General features: G+C 38.7%; 1 protein-coding gene across 2 annotated transcripts in view; it reads right to left on the bottom strand.

The window, feature by feature from the left end:
• Window positions 1-830: 830 nt before the first annotated feature.
• dync1li2 (dynein, cytoplasmic 1, light intermediate chain 2) overlaps window positions 831-12947 on the bottom strand; it is a 20670-nt gene continuing 8553 nt past the window's right edge. Inside the window, exons 5-13 of one of the 2 annotated variants that reach the window (XM_034680867.1) lie at window positions 10996-11159; window positions 10288-10381; window positions 9632-9767; window positions 9411-9522; window positions 9256-9315; window positions 8262-8306; window positions 8050-8167; window positions 6314-6460; window positions 831-4140 (exon numbers count right to left, since the gene is read on the bottom strand). In XM_034680867.1, coding sequence (XP_034536758.1) covers window positions 4124-4140; window positions 6314-6460; window positions 8050-8167; window positions 8262-8306; window positions 9256-9315; window positions 9411-9522; window positions 9632-9767; window positions 10288-10381; window positions 10996-11159 — 893 coding nt within the window. In that variant the 3' untranslated portion in view covers window positions 831-4123. Of the gene's footprint in view, window positions 4146-6313; window positions 6461-8049; window positions 8168-8261; window positions 8307-9255; window positions 9316-9410; window positions 9523-9631; window positions 9768-10287; window positions 10382-10995; window positions 11160-12947 lie in introns of both variants that reach the window. The other variant, XM_034680866.1, reaches the window with a different exon arrangement.

The raw sequence follows: 12947 nt of genomic DNA, 5'->3' as shown, positions 1-12947 counted from the left end.
CAAGGCTCATGTTAATTAGAAACCATTCAAGGAGACCACTTCATGAAGCAGACTCAGAGAATAAAAAGACTATGCAAAGCTGTCATGAAGGAAAAAGGGGGCTACTTTACTGAATCTAAAATATAAAACATATTCTGGTTTGTTTAACACTTTTTTCTTAATTAATAATTCCATATATGTTGATGTATATATATGATGTCTTCAGTATTAACCTACAGTGTTTCAAATAATTAATATAAATACAATGAATGTGAAGGTGTTTCCAAACTTTTGACTGGTAGTGTAGGTAGGCTCATTTTCTGAAGACAAGCTAAATTAAGCAACATTTAATCACTTTGGGGTCGCGGGCAGAAAAGTTTGGGAACCCCTAACTTAGAATATAAATATTGTACATATGTGCAATGCCAATAGTGTTTCAGTGGTTTGCAAATACACTGAGGTTGTGCGTGGCAATCTTGTATTAACAATAATAACAATAGAACAGATTTAAATAGTGCTTTTCTAGATACTCTGACGCTTTACATGATGTGCAAAACAGATAAAGGTCTAGTATACAGAAGGACAGATCACACATGGGAAGGGAGCAGAGATCACATCTTGTAGGCTTTTTTGAAGAGGTAGGAGTAAACTTACAATAACCATGAGTCTTTTGTTTTAAGTAAGGCAACCAGCAACCTAATGGAGACTTACAAGTCATGTCCCCATTTGGTATAGCTTGATTTGTGTGGAGGTGCGGTTTCAGTGCTTTAGTGCTAGGCTGCTGTTTTCTTGCAAAGTTATAACTCAATAAACCTTGAATAAAAATGAACCCAAAAACAGTGAAAGTCAGCCAAAGTTTGTATTCTTGGTTTTATTGAAGCCAGGGGTCTGATAAACATTTTCCTTATCTTTGTCGGCGTAAGAAGCAAGAATCCACATGGCAGCTTAGAGGCTACAGAATTGTGTTAAAGTCATACAATCAAACTTCTGAATTATATCAGGACACAAAAATGCAGCCAGCCATGTGCTTACAATGTCTTGATATCCTGAATACAAAAAGGGCTGGAAGCAGAAGCTCAAAGTCTCGTATAGAAGCAGACTGTCGATAGTGGTCGAAGGCAATTCAGTTAGGATGTGACGAGGCGGTAGCTTCCTCTGACGATTAAGTACAAAAGTAACAACGTCTGTTCAGTGATCAATCGTGGGAGCAATGTCCGATCTTTACAAAGAAACCAAGCAGCATGAGAGCACTTCATTCCACTCAGATAAACGCCAAATTATAACAAGTGTGGACGTGTTTAAGAAGAAATATCAGGGTGGTAGATGACGTTACAAATTCTTCTTTAATTGTAAATATTCATGACAAACATAACACGCCAAATAAAGATGTAAACACGAATAATGAGACGTTTATAGGCAAGAAAGACAACCCTGAAAATGAAGGGATCATGGTTTTTGGTTGATCTACTTTAAGATGTCCCAAAAGCATCATATTTCAAGATGAGTGATTTTTAATGATCGATATCACCGGTACAGAGACGTTATTCCATAGTTAACCACCAGGGGCAGCTTACATAACTGAAGCAGCAAATGCAGATAAATAATTAAGTTCGTAGTGAAGGTTAACTGCTCGAGTTAAACACTAAATCTTCTAATAAAAAAAAAGGCAAAGGCAAAGAAAGAAGAAGATGCATTCTGTATCTTAAACTGTCCGAGGAAAAGTGCTTACTCCAACATGAGTGGGTGCTTAAAAATTGTGCTTCATCCACGTCCCCAGTAGACCCTCAGGTGTGACCCACCCAGTCACAAAAAAGGACAGAATCAGAAAGAAATGAAACAATAAGAGCTTATTTTGATCAAAAGAAACCGAGAATGAAAATAAATCATGCATAAAGCAAACTGAGTACATAACGGGTCTCACGGTTATCTCCTTGCTGGATTCAAATTTAGAGAATTTACTACAAGCTGCAGCTGATGTCTCAAACCGAAGATACAGCAGAGTGGAGTAAGGCTTATCTCTCCTTTTTTTTTTTAGGTCGCATTTCAAGATAAGAGCTCAATGTTAGGCCTGAAATGTGGAATGCGAGGGCTCCATGCAAAGTGGGACGTGACAAACGGCCGCTGGTTAATCTTATGGATGACTGCAGACTCTAAAAGCAGAGCGTAGTGACTAATATGCATCTTTGGTTCATTGTTCCAATTCACTCCAGTTTTCCTTGCTTGCTATCGTTTGGATAGCAATTAGCTGCTCTCTTCAACACTTGCATTTAACTCTGTGAAAGCTACTGATGAAAACTATCCATAGGATTAAGTAGGGCCTTGCATACAGTCGTATGATAATGTACACGTACTTAATTTGATTATGGCGTCATGAAACCATAATATTACAGATTTCTGATATGGTGCAGTATCATAATAAAAAAAAAACAGTTACATAAGACAATTAAGCAACCCCTTAAGGAAATTAATTAGGAGCGTTCCTGTGAAGGCAGGGTGCCCGGCGTGAAACACAGTTAGCTGTACATTGAAGGCAAAGGTTGTCATTTTGAATGGGCACTGAAGAGAAGAACTAAAAAGACCTGACAGGGGACGAGTTTCTACAACTACTACATGTAGAAACTGGGAATGTTTTAAACTGACATGCAAAAACACAGTGGGGTGGATAAAACATGTGAAACCAAAAGAGGACAGCGCTGTCAAAAACTGCAGGATACAATATGTCATTTTTGTTCAAACCACAGCACATCGTCGTGTCTTTTTGGCTGCAAACGAGTGGTTTCACCCACGTTCCATGTTCGTCGAGGGGGACCCAAAGTTCCAACACGTGGTTGTTTTAGTTTCTTAATATATCAGCAGCCTTTACAGTTTGTAAGAAATCATTCAATCTATTGCTCTATTGAACATGATCAACGAGGCCACAGAAATCTTATTTCTGGAAAATAACGAGACCACAGGTTTGTTGTACATTAACAAGAATGTAAAACAAAATAAATTATTTGGATGACAAAAAAAAAAAAAAGAAACAGGACAAGAACCTCTAAACCGATGATGCTACAGTGCATATCCTCTTATGTAGACGAGCACCTCTACTATGACATAAACAGCTAACTGTGCGAGGCACTTAGGAGTTATAGTAGGAAAGATGCTGCCCAACCCCCTCCCCAAATATACACACTTGTAGCAAAAGAAGCGATTCTGTTGCAGCCTCTAAGCCTGTCAATTCCCAACCACTCTCATTTAGTCAAAGACGCTATTCTCAGATTTGGACAGAATTGCATTTTTATACAAAATCAAGTTAACCTGAATAGATTTGTTTGTACTTATATTTACAGAATCCTTCGAGATGACTTGGGTAAATGATATGATATGCTATCAGCGATGTGGACCGGTCATATTAGTGTCATGACGTCAGTGGCGTTTTAACATGTTATGCGATACAGTCGAAAGTTTCCTTAAACCAATGAATGATGCACAGAATAAAATAAAGAGGAGGAACTTTGTATAAATACATCAGTATCATATCCAACATTTTTTTTTTACATACTACATGTGTTTGCAAGTATTTTTAGTTATGTTCAATTAATATATATAAAGTTTAAATACCTTTCCAATTGCAACCAAATTCCTTCCAACAAGACAAGCTGAACTAAAGGCCGCAGGAGCTCGGATATTTCCACCATCAGGAGAGGGAGCTTTATCCCAGAAACACGGAGGACCTGCAGCCCGGCACTGCCAGGGAGTGTGCACACGTTTCCATTCACTGACATCCCTCATAGAATAACACATCAGTGGAAGAGAGGCCAGAAATAAAGCCGAGCCTTTAGCACTTATCATCTCATTAACACCTCCACATCTCTTCTTTCACTCTCCCCTCATCACCAGAACTCCAAAAATATCTGATAGCATCTGAAACTCGTTTTGGTTAAACCACCACGTGTGCTGACTGATATAGACGTTGGGAATTTTAGTCTTTTTTTTTTTATGCTCACATGTGCATGTTTTTTGTTTTCCAGAGTAATAATGCAGTGGACGATGCAGCTGTTTTTGTTGCCTTCACGCTTCGTTCTCCGTCGGCGGTGGTATGTTGTTAGCTGAAACCAAGGAGTCTTGTTTGCGAGTCATCCGGTCCAACTCGGCCTGGACGTCAGTCAAACCCGGCTTCTGCCCTTGGGAAAAACAGGAGACAAAGCCCAAAAGTAATCTCCTGTAGCGTCTGCCTGCGTAATCTCAAATAGCGGTCTGCAAGCAGGATGGATGGGGGTTGGATGGCGATGCTGTCCCATGCAGGAGTTTGTCGGTTTGCTGCCAAAGTTTTCACACATGCTAAGATCATTATCAGACAAAGGGAACATGCACAGCTGGGTCACACACACGTTAACGTCGCTTGGAGCTGAAAAAAGTTGGTTTTGCAAAGTGAGATGAGTAATGCAATGTTTTCTGCAACTTCCTTCTCATTCTGGTGTTTTAAAAACAGCTCTTGAGGTTGTTATATTTAACACAACAACGTCAAAGAAATGCTGAAGCTTGACACAACATGCAAACAGCTGCGGTTACTAGGGATGTAAGGATACACTCAACCCACGGTACGATTCTTATCACGATTTTTGGTCCACGATACGATTCACCCATGATTTTTAAACATTTTAAGAAAACTGGATGGAACTCAATTCTCAGATATGGACAGTTGCAATATATATATTTCCTCTTATATTTCTTTGTAAACAAAGTAATCCTTTTTAACTTTTAAGGTGTGTTGTAACCATAGACTGTAAAAAATATGGATTTAGTATCCGTGACGTCACCCATCTGTTTCTGAAGAGCTGTTTTGAGACCAATCGGCTGCGGCAGCCATATTGCTTCTGTCGAGCCAGTGTGACGTAAAGAGGCGGGCTTTGAGCCTCCTAGCCAACAGCTGCAGTGTTCCCACAGGCAGCTGTGCCTCTCATTGGAAGACTGGTAATCTCAATATCTTCGAAATTGCCGAATTAGAAAAAAATTCACCCCCCTCACAGTGAGAGGACATCAAGAAATTAGCTATTCAGACTACACTCGTCTTTTGTACCAGGCTGTAAACATGTTTATTAATGCTGCAAAGATCGTCTTTTCCCAATCATGTGTATGTGACTTCCGGTACTTCCGGAGCCAGCCTCAAGCGGATCCTCGATGAACTGCAGCTTTTAACACTTCCGCATTGGACTCATATTTTTAAACCGGAGGTTGCCGCTTGGTTGTAACTCAAATAAAACCACTGCACACTTTTTTTCAGCACCTTGCAAAAAAACTGAAAATAACTGTACAAAAATACCTTGTTGGAAAATTTCAGAACAATTCTAAAGAAACGGAAAGTGAACGATTCCCAAATGAAAAAAAATAAATATCAAAACAAATAAGGTAAATCTCTTTAAATAAACTAAAGTGCAGCTTATGCTCCTGGCTCCGTGCATGTGATGGAGGAGTGCACAGTGCATGTAGGGGGCGTGGTCTCAACAGGAATAGCATAGATATTCAACTGTACTTGCATGAAATCTGGTTGTTTTAGTCAGGATTATGCTTAAAATATACCAACCTTTAAATTTAGCACATTCCAGGTTTATTCCCGTTAAATCCCATGGAAAGTGTCCAACTTTGAAAATTCCCGAATTTTGCAACCCTAGCCATACCTCAGACTTGAAACACAAGGTGCATCCTGAACTGCTCGGTCTTCACCTGCTGCCGCCATGTCTGTTACGCTCAACTTAGCGAGTGACGAGACAGCAGCGCGAGAGACTTAATGATGTTGAACAAGCGGAGTGAAATGCAGATAGCGCCTTCTACTGTTTAAAAATAATATCGCAACACAAATTCCGTTGAATCGATTTGAATCCACCCTTATTTCTATCGATTTTTTACCACCTTGTGATATATCCTTACATCCCTAGCGGTTACTCAAGTGAAACAGGTAAATACTGTTCATTAGTTGAGCAGGAGAGCAGTGTGGGATGATGTGAAGTGAAAGACGTTAGTGTTATGGGGGTCTTATGATTGGAAGTTTGGTGCATACAGGCCTGTCACAAGTTCCCTCAGATGATGTTCAGTCAGAGGACAACTGTTCTTTTCTCCTGTTTTTACCTTCTGTCTCAGGCTGCAGAGATAAAACTCCAAACAGCAAACAGTCCACAAACTCCTCTCGTCTGTACTGCGGCGTGCATGCAGTGCTTACTCTGTGATGGAGCTAACCTCGGGACTCAATACTCAACTGTAAAGCTTCAAATAGTTCACTGCTAACCTGTAAACAAGAAGATTTAAAGTAGAGAGGGATTAGAGGTGGGAGACCTGGAAGAAAAAAAGGCTGTACCTGTTTTCTTGGCAGACCCTTGCACTCCGGCTCCAACTGCTCCACTTCCTGGGCTTCCTGGGCTTCCTGGGCCTCCTGGGGATCCAGTCTTTTTACTCAACAGACTGTTGAAGAAGTTAGCCAGCACTCCCTCGTTGGCAGCTCCCGCTATGGAAGAATCGCAGACATTAAAATCACCTTCTTCATAAACAAAACTTTAAGAAAACAACAAAAACAAAAAATTAAATGAGACTGAAAAATGTCCCTTCTTGATGACAGCATGGCGGTATTTTCTACTTTACAAACTCTTCAACTACTCTACTCCTGGTAACTATTAATGAACCAGTTCTTTTCTTTAATGTACAATATTTTTACTTAGTCATTCTGGGTCTCAGGTCTCTTATGGTCCTGTAAATTACAGGACTATAAGACTCCTCTGGCCCTTCTCAAAGGAGAGTTCGGTGCATCACTCCAAAATCCTAACTTTGTCAGAGTAGGTTTGATAATCTGCACATCTCCTGGATCTAATGATGTTAATGTTGGGTATGTGATTACTCCACAGTATCCCATATCAGGGAAATAAAGCGTTGATAGTGTGGTGATCAAACAGTAGAAAGGTGGTTGTTACGTGACTGATACATAAAGATGTTTTTGAGAATGCTTTTTTAGATATCCTGCTGCTGTGGACGTGCCAGACTCCATCTCACCACTATCATCTCTCTCTCTCTCTCTTCATCTCCCTCTATCCCTCTCTCCAACACGGTCTCAGCAGATGTGTGTCTAACATGAGTCTGGTTCTGCTGGAGGTTTCTGCCTGTTAAAGGAAGTTTGTCCTTGCCACTGTAACTTGCTAAATGCTGCAAAGTGCTCTGCTTATGGTGGATTAAGATGAGATCAGACTGAGTCCTGTCTGTAAGATGGAACTGGATCTTATCCTGTCTTGATGTTGGGTTTTTGTTAATCTTAGAACATAGAGTACGTCTCTGTTTGGAAAGAGTCTGAGGATAACGTTTGTTGTGATTTGGCGCTGATGGAGGGTTTGGTCTGTTTTCCCTTAACCTCTTTTTGTTTGGATTGTTGGGGTTTGTTATGTTTGTTGTGTTATTTTGGGCTGGAGACTTTTGGTCGTTTAGTCATAGTTTATTCTTTTTCCCTAGGTTCAGATTTTCATACCTAGTCAGTTTAGGGTGGGGTGTTGGGAGGTCCATTGCACAGCTGGTCAGGCATCTTTCCGTCTTTTGTTGATTTGGGCGGGGTCTCCAGTCCCTTTTGTTTCCCTTTTATTTGTTTTTCTTGTTTCTCTAATTTGAGAGGGTTTCATTTTGAAAATAAAGCTTGGGGTTTAATTATTTCTTTTGTGCGGCGTCCCTTTTTATGCATTGTGATCTCCTCTTTTTGAGCCTTGGATCAATGTTCCTTAGGAGACTGTAACAAATGTTTCTAAAATGGAGCAAAAACTAATACTTCTGCTTTAGTCAGCCATAGCTCACTAGATGTGCAGGAATCCTGTTTGATGTGAAATGTTTTCGTTGTTACCTCCAGGGGGCAACCCTGCACCGTCCAAAGGATCATATATGATCAGAGAGGAGCATCAACAAAGCACTTTTAGAAACATTTTGATTCATGGATTATTAAAGAGAATCCTGAATTTAAAAGAAATGACTCTAAGCCTCTGAACAAACTTCACTAACTATGAGGCCCTTGAATGCAAAGTCGTACTCTCCATGATCAGGTTCCAAAAACACGAGTATGAATACCTTTCATGTTGGGGTCCGGCTTTTTGACTGCAGCCATCGGTGAGTTGCTGGCCACTGTGGGTTGGCCAGCGCGACCTGCAGGCCGTGGAGATCCTGAGGCTGTCCGCCCTGGAGACTCCTGAAACACAGACCCCAGAGAAACAGTTTGGTGAAAACAAGTGAGAGCAGCGTGTTTTATTCATCCTGCAGAAACAGATTGTAGTGTCACTTACTGTTGCTCCTCTTGTTGGTGTGGCTGGCTGCTTTGCTAACAAAGACTGTGAAGAAAACAATATCAATAGTTATCTTACAACTTAAAAACAAACCTTAACATTCAAACACACATTGAGGATTAGAGTTGACAGTTTCCACCAACTACTTTTCAAGCTTTTTTAGATTTCCCCTGATACAGGGACAGTCAGGTGCTGGGTAAAATGAAACCTCTACAAACACTGAGAACTTCTCTATAATGAAGCTGCAGACTTTGGTGATTGTTATTTTGGATCCTCTTCCTGGTTTATGTTCTTAAAAAATAGGAAGTGAAGACATTGGCATCTGTCACGTGGAAGCTTCAAATTCTCTGCAGAACAAACATGAGGAAATATACACGTTGTTCAGGATCATAACTGAGGTCTCACAAAGGAAGGACCTTTTGATTTTAGCCAAATCTTTGTAGTTTCTTTGTTACCTATACAAGTTTATGTATTCAATATCAATCAATCAGATCTTATTTGTAAGGCATTTTTCATACAGCAATTGTAACACAAAGGGCTGTACATAAAAATGATAATATAAGTAATAAAATAGAAGAAATAAAAAAAAACACTGGATGTAAATAAGATGTTAAAATTCAAGACTGGAAATTAAACTCACTAAATGAAATAAAGTAATAAGATATTAAAATACTAAAAGATTAAACCAGTAAAACAGAATAAAATAAAATACTGAAATTGAATTCACAAAAATAACAGAAATAAAATTATATGATCAAAAAAATAACTAAATAAATAATAAAATAATCTACATTAAATTAATAAATACAAAATAAAAATAAAGTGAATAAATAATATGTGTTTATAATAATCTAAAATAAGACAGTATATAACTTTTAAAATAGACAAATTTTGACGTCAAGCATCAAGTCTAGTTCAAATTTTAAACATATATCAGACTATTCCAATCCCAATAAAAGGAGGAATCATGAGTGGTTAATAAAAAAGCTCATACCTGCTGCTTCATCAGGAATACCTGCTCATCCTCTGCATTTATCTCTTTGTCATGAACCAGCTGTGAAGAAGAGCAAAGAAGAAAGCATGAGGTTATTTAACTTTGGTGGTGCAAACCCTAAACTTGTTCTTTTGTTTCTGGTTGCATCACTATACCTTTCTGACTGGAGGCTTTGAGATGAAATCCTCAAATGGATCTTCAGGCCTGACTGTTGTAATGTTTTCATGCAAAATCCCAATTTTCTTCTCATTATCCCATCCAGACGGACTGAAATGAGATGAGACAGTTTAAAAAAAACAATGCACAGGCTTTCTTTTAAATAAGAAGTTCTTCGAATGTCATAGATGAGAATAATTTAATAAAGCGTTTCACTTACATGAACACTGCGTCCTTCTCCACCACTAAGGCAGATGTGGTGAACTGGAACTCGTACATCTTATGAACTATATATTTGTAAAGCAGATCCAGGTTCTTCTCCTCTTTCACTGACGTGTAGATCAGGCCAGCTCCATCTGATTGATTCAGTCAAGGCTGCTAACTTTACGGTAATGACAGATTATTCAGTCTCAGCAGATGTGTGTCTAGCATGTGCCTGGTTCTGCTCAAGTTTTCTGCCTGTCTCTTACTTTAAGTCTTCCTGTCACATTAAAGTTCCTAACCATAGACCTTTCTGGAGTCCCTGAGCTCCTGCTGCTGTGGACGTGCCAGACTCCAGCTGCTACAACTGCTACTATCTGTCTCACCATTACCATCTCTCTCTCTCTTCATCTCCTCTATCCCTCTCTCCAACACGGTCTCAGCAGATGTGTGTCTAACAGGAGTCTGGTCCTGCTGGAGGTTTCTACCTGTTAAAGGAAGCTTGTCCTTGCCACTGTAACTTGTTAAATGCTTGTCCTTGCCACTGTAACTTGTTAAATGCTGCAAAGTGCTCTGCTCATGGTGGATTAAGATGAGATCAGACTGAGTCCTGCCTGTAAGATGCATAATGACAATGGTGGTACGAGTCCAAATACTTCCTCAGTTAAAGGATACACTGTAAGCAAAATCTCCTGATGTGGGACTGGATAAAATCAAAGTGCTCTTCTCTGTAGTCATGCTCCTTCTCTAGTACGCCGACTGCGTCACACTGCAGAGTGAGAGAAGAAGAGTGGGAAAGAGTTAAATATCTTAACAGAGAAATGGCATGTGGTTCTAGCCACAGCCCTTCCCTAGACATGCCTCTTGTGACGATCACCTCAGTGACAGCTTTTACAGGTTTTCAAACACTTTTTGTAAACAGCAAACATTGGTCTTGAACGATCACTCCGTCCTCCAAGCTGAATATTTTTTCCTGGCTGGATAGAGGCTTTAAAAAAGAGCACATTCATGTGTTTTTAGTCACAGTAAGCATGTGAAGCTCTGCTGACAGCAACACTGCTTTTTTCAGCATTACTCTTTGCCTGGAGGTTTAATGGGCGACTATAATGTCAGCACTTTATAAGAGAAGCTGCCTCACAAATGGGTAACAGACAGACTTTACATCCTCATCATGGTGACAACACAAGGATCCTTAAGATACAAACTTGTCTTAGGACACACAGCTAAGCACAGACAGGAGAACACTTCAGAGGGTGTGACAAGTGATCATATCAACAGATGTTTCAGGAATTCCTCTAAAACACGTGCCTCTGAGCAGCTTTGTAAAAACAGTCTACAGCTTCACACATGTGATTGTCTGCATTCTTGGATGTAATAATTTACCTTTGTGCAAACTATTAGCACTGGAATGCCCAGGTTATGTGTGAGTGTGTTGTCCCCGAGTGGTAGCACAACAGCCTCGTCCTCTCCTGCTGCTAGAGGTCGTCTCTGCGGGGAGGGTTGGGTGGCCTCTTCTGGTTCTGCATACTCTTGAAATGCTTTAACAACTGGTGGAAAAACAAAAGAAGTAAAAGATTAAAAACCAGAGTACGGTGAACACTTCATCACTTTCAACTAGAACCAAAACATAAGACCATATTCCTCCTGTTTTAGCATCTCTTCACCAGCTTCCCGTATGTTTTAGAATTGATTTTAAGGGGACAGAGCGTTTGCAGTGAGGGGTCTGAATCTCAGGAACGATCTACTCGAGGAGATCAAGTCTGCTGAGTCAGTGATCTCTTTTAGTTCCCTTCTTAAAACATACTTTTTTTTTAATCACAGAGCATTTCCTGAATTAACCTGAACTTTATTTGATTTATTTTCATTTGATTTTATCCATTTAAAAATGTGTTTATTAAATAATTTATTCCTTCAGAGTTCTTTTGAAGGAATTTATGCCTTTTAAAATATATTTTATTTCTTGATCTTTCCTTGTGTGATTTTATGTTTTATTTTGCTGCCCATGTAAAGCAATTTGTAACCTGTTTTTTGAAAAGAGCTCTATGAATAAAATTATTATTATTTATCATTACTTAGCTCCTTATGAGTCTGATAAAAATAAAACATATTTGGTTGAAAATACTTTTATTCTCCTTTTCAATCTTCATTAATGATCTTGCTTTATTTAAAACTCACAATATGGACAAAGGCTCATCTTTTGTAAAAACACATTGGTGTTTTTATTTGAGAATATACATACATAATACATTAATAAAACGTCTCATCTTATTGCACTATGTATAAATAACTTTTGGTGATGCTGCTCTCAGCCACTACGCTCTGAGACAATGGAACAGCCTGAGAGGAGCTGGAGATATTGAGTACATTTTTGGGCCTTTTTGCCTTTAATGACAGAACAGCTGAAGAGAGACAGGAAATGTTGGGAGTAGAGAGCGGGTGGAAGACATACAGGAAATGATCGAGGCCTGGAATTGAACCAGGTTACATAATTATATTATTTTAATGTTTTATAATCATTTTCATGTTTGTTTTTTATTTGCTTTAACTTCGTGTTTTTTTTAAAATGATTAGTCTATTCAGTTTAATTTATTTTTGTAGTGCCTTTATCTATCTTGAACTTTTGTCCTTAGCCCTTTTTTTAAATGTTATTTATTTATTTATCTGATCTATTTATATTCTTAATATTATTTTGACGCTTTAAGTAATTTTTAATTTAGTTTAATTTTCTATTTTCTTTCATATATTTTATTGTTTTTCATGTGCATTAGTCTCTTCTTCAAAATCAATTTTGTTATTTAATATGTATTTTTCCCCCCGTTTTTTTAACTTGTGTTTTTCTTGTTTACAATCGCCCGGAAGCAATTTGAATTCCATTTGATTTGTATGAAATGTGTTCTATAATTAAACCTTGATTGGTAGATTATATCTCTTTACCCATTATCAAATAAAAATATAATTTCTTTACCACATTGGCATCCACTTGTCTTGCACTTTTGAATGTTTCCTCTTGACATTATGAGCTTTCATGACATGCATTTAATAGCAGTGTAGTGATAACATATAAAACCACTCACAATGTACATCAAGTAAAATCTGATCGGCAACAAATCAGCATTAAGCAACACATTTGGCTGGACAAGTGAGCTTTTTGTGTTAGATTGAGAAAACTCCACTGACATGGAGAAAACACACAAACATGAAGATGAGTAAGCAGAGTTCTTGTCGTTTCACACAATCTATGTCTTGTTTTGTTTGAACCTTTTCTGTTTATGCAGAACTACAGACACTGTCTGTAGCACAGAGTTAATCATTGTGCACCGCCTCTACTAAACTCT

The sequence above is a fragment of the Notolabrus celidotus genome, chromosome 3 (assembly GCF_009762535.1).
Source record: "Notolabrus celidotus isolate fNotCel1 chromosome 3, fNotCel1.pri, whole genome shotgun sequence".
NCBI classification, from domain to species: Eukaryota; Metazoa; Chordata; class Actinopteri; order Labriformes; family Labridae; genus Notolabrus; species Notolabrus celidotus.
Note: the sequence above shows the minus strand (reverse complement) of the source record. Positions and strands in the feature narration are given on the sequence as shown.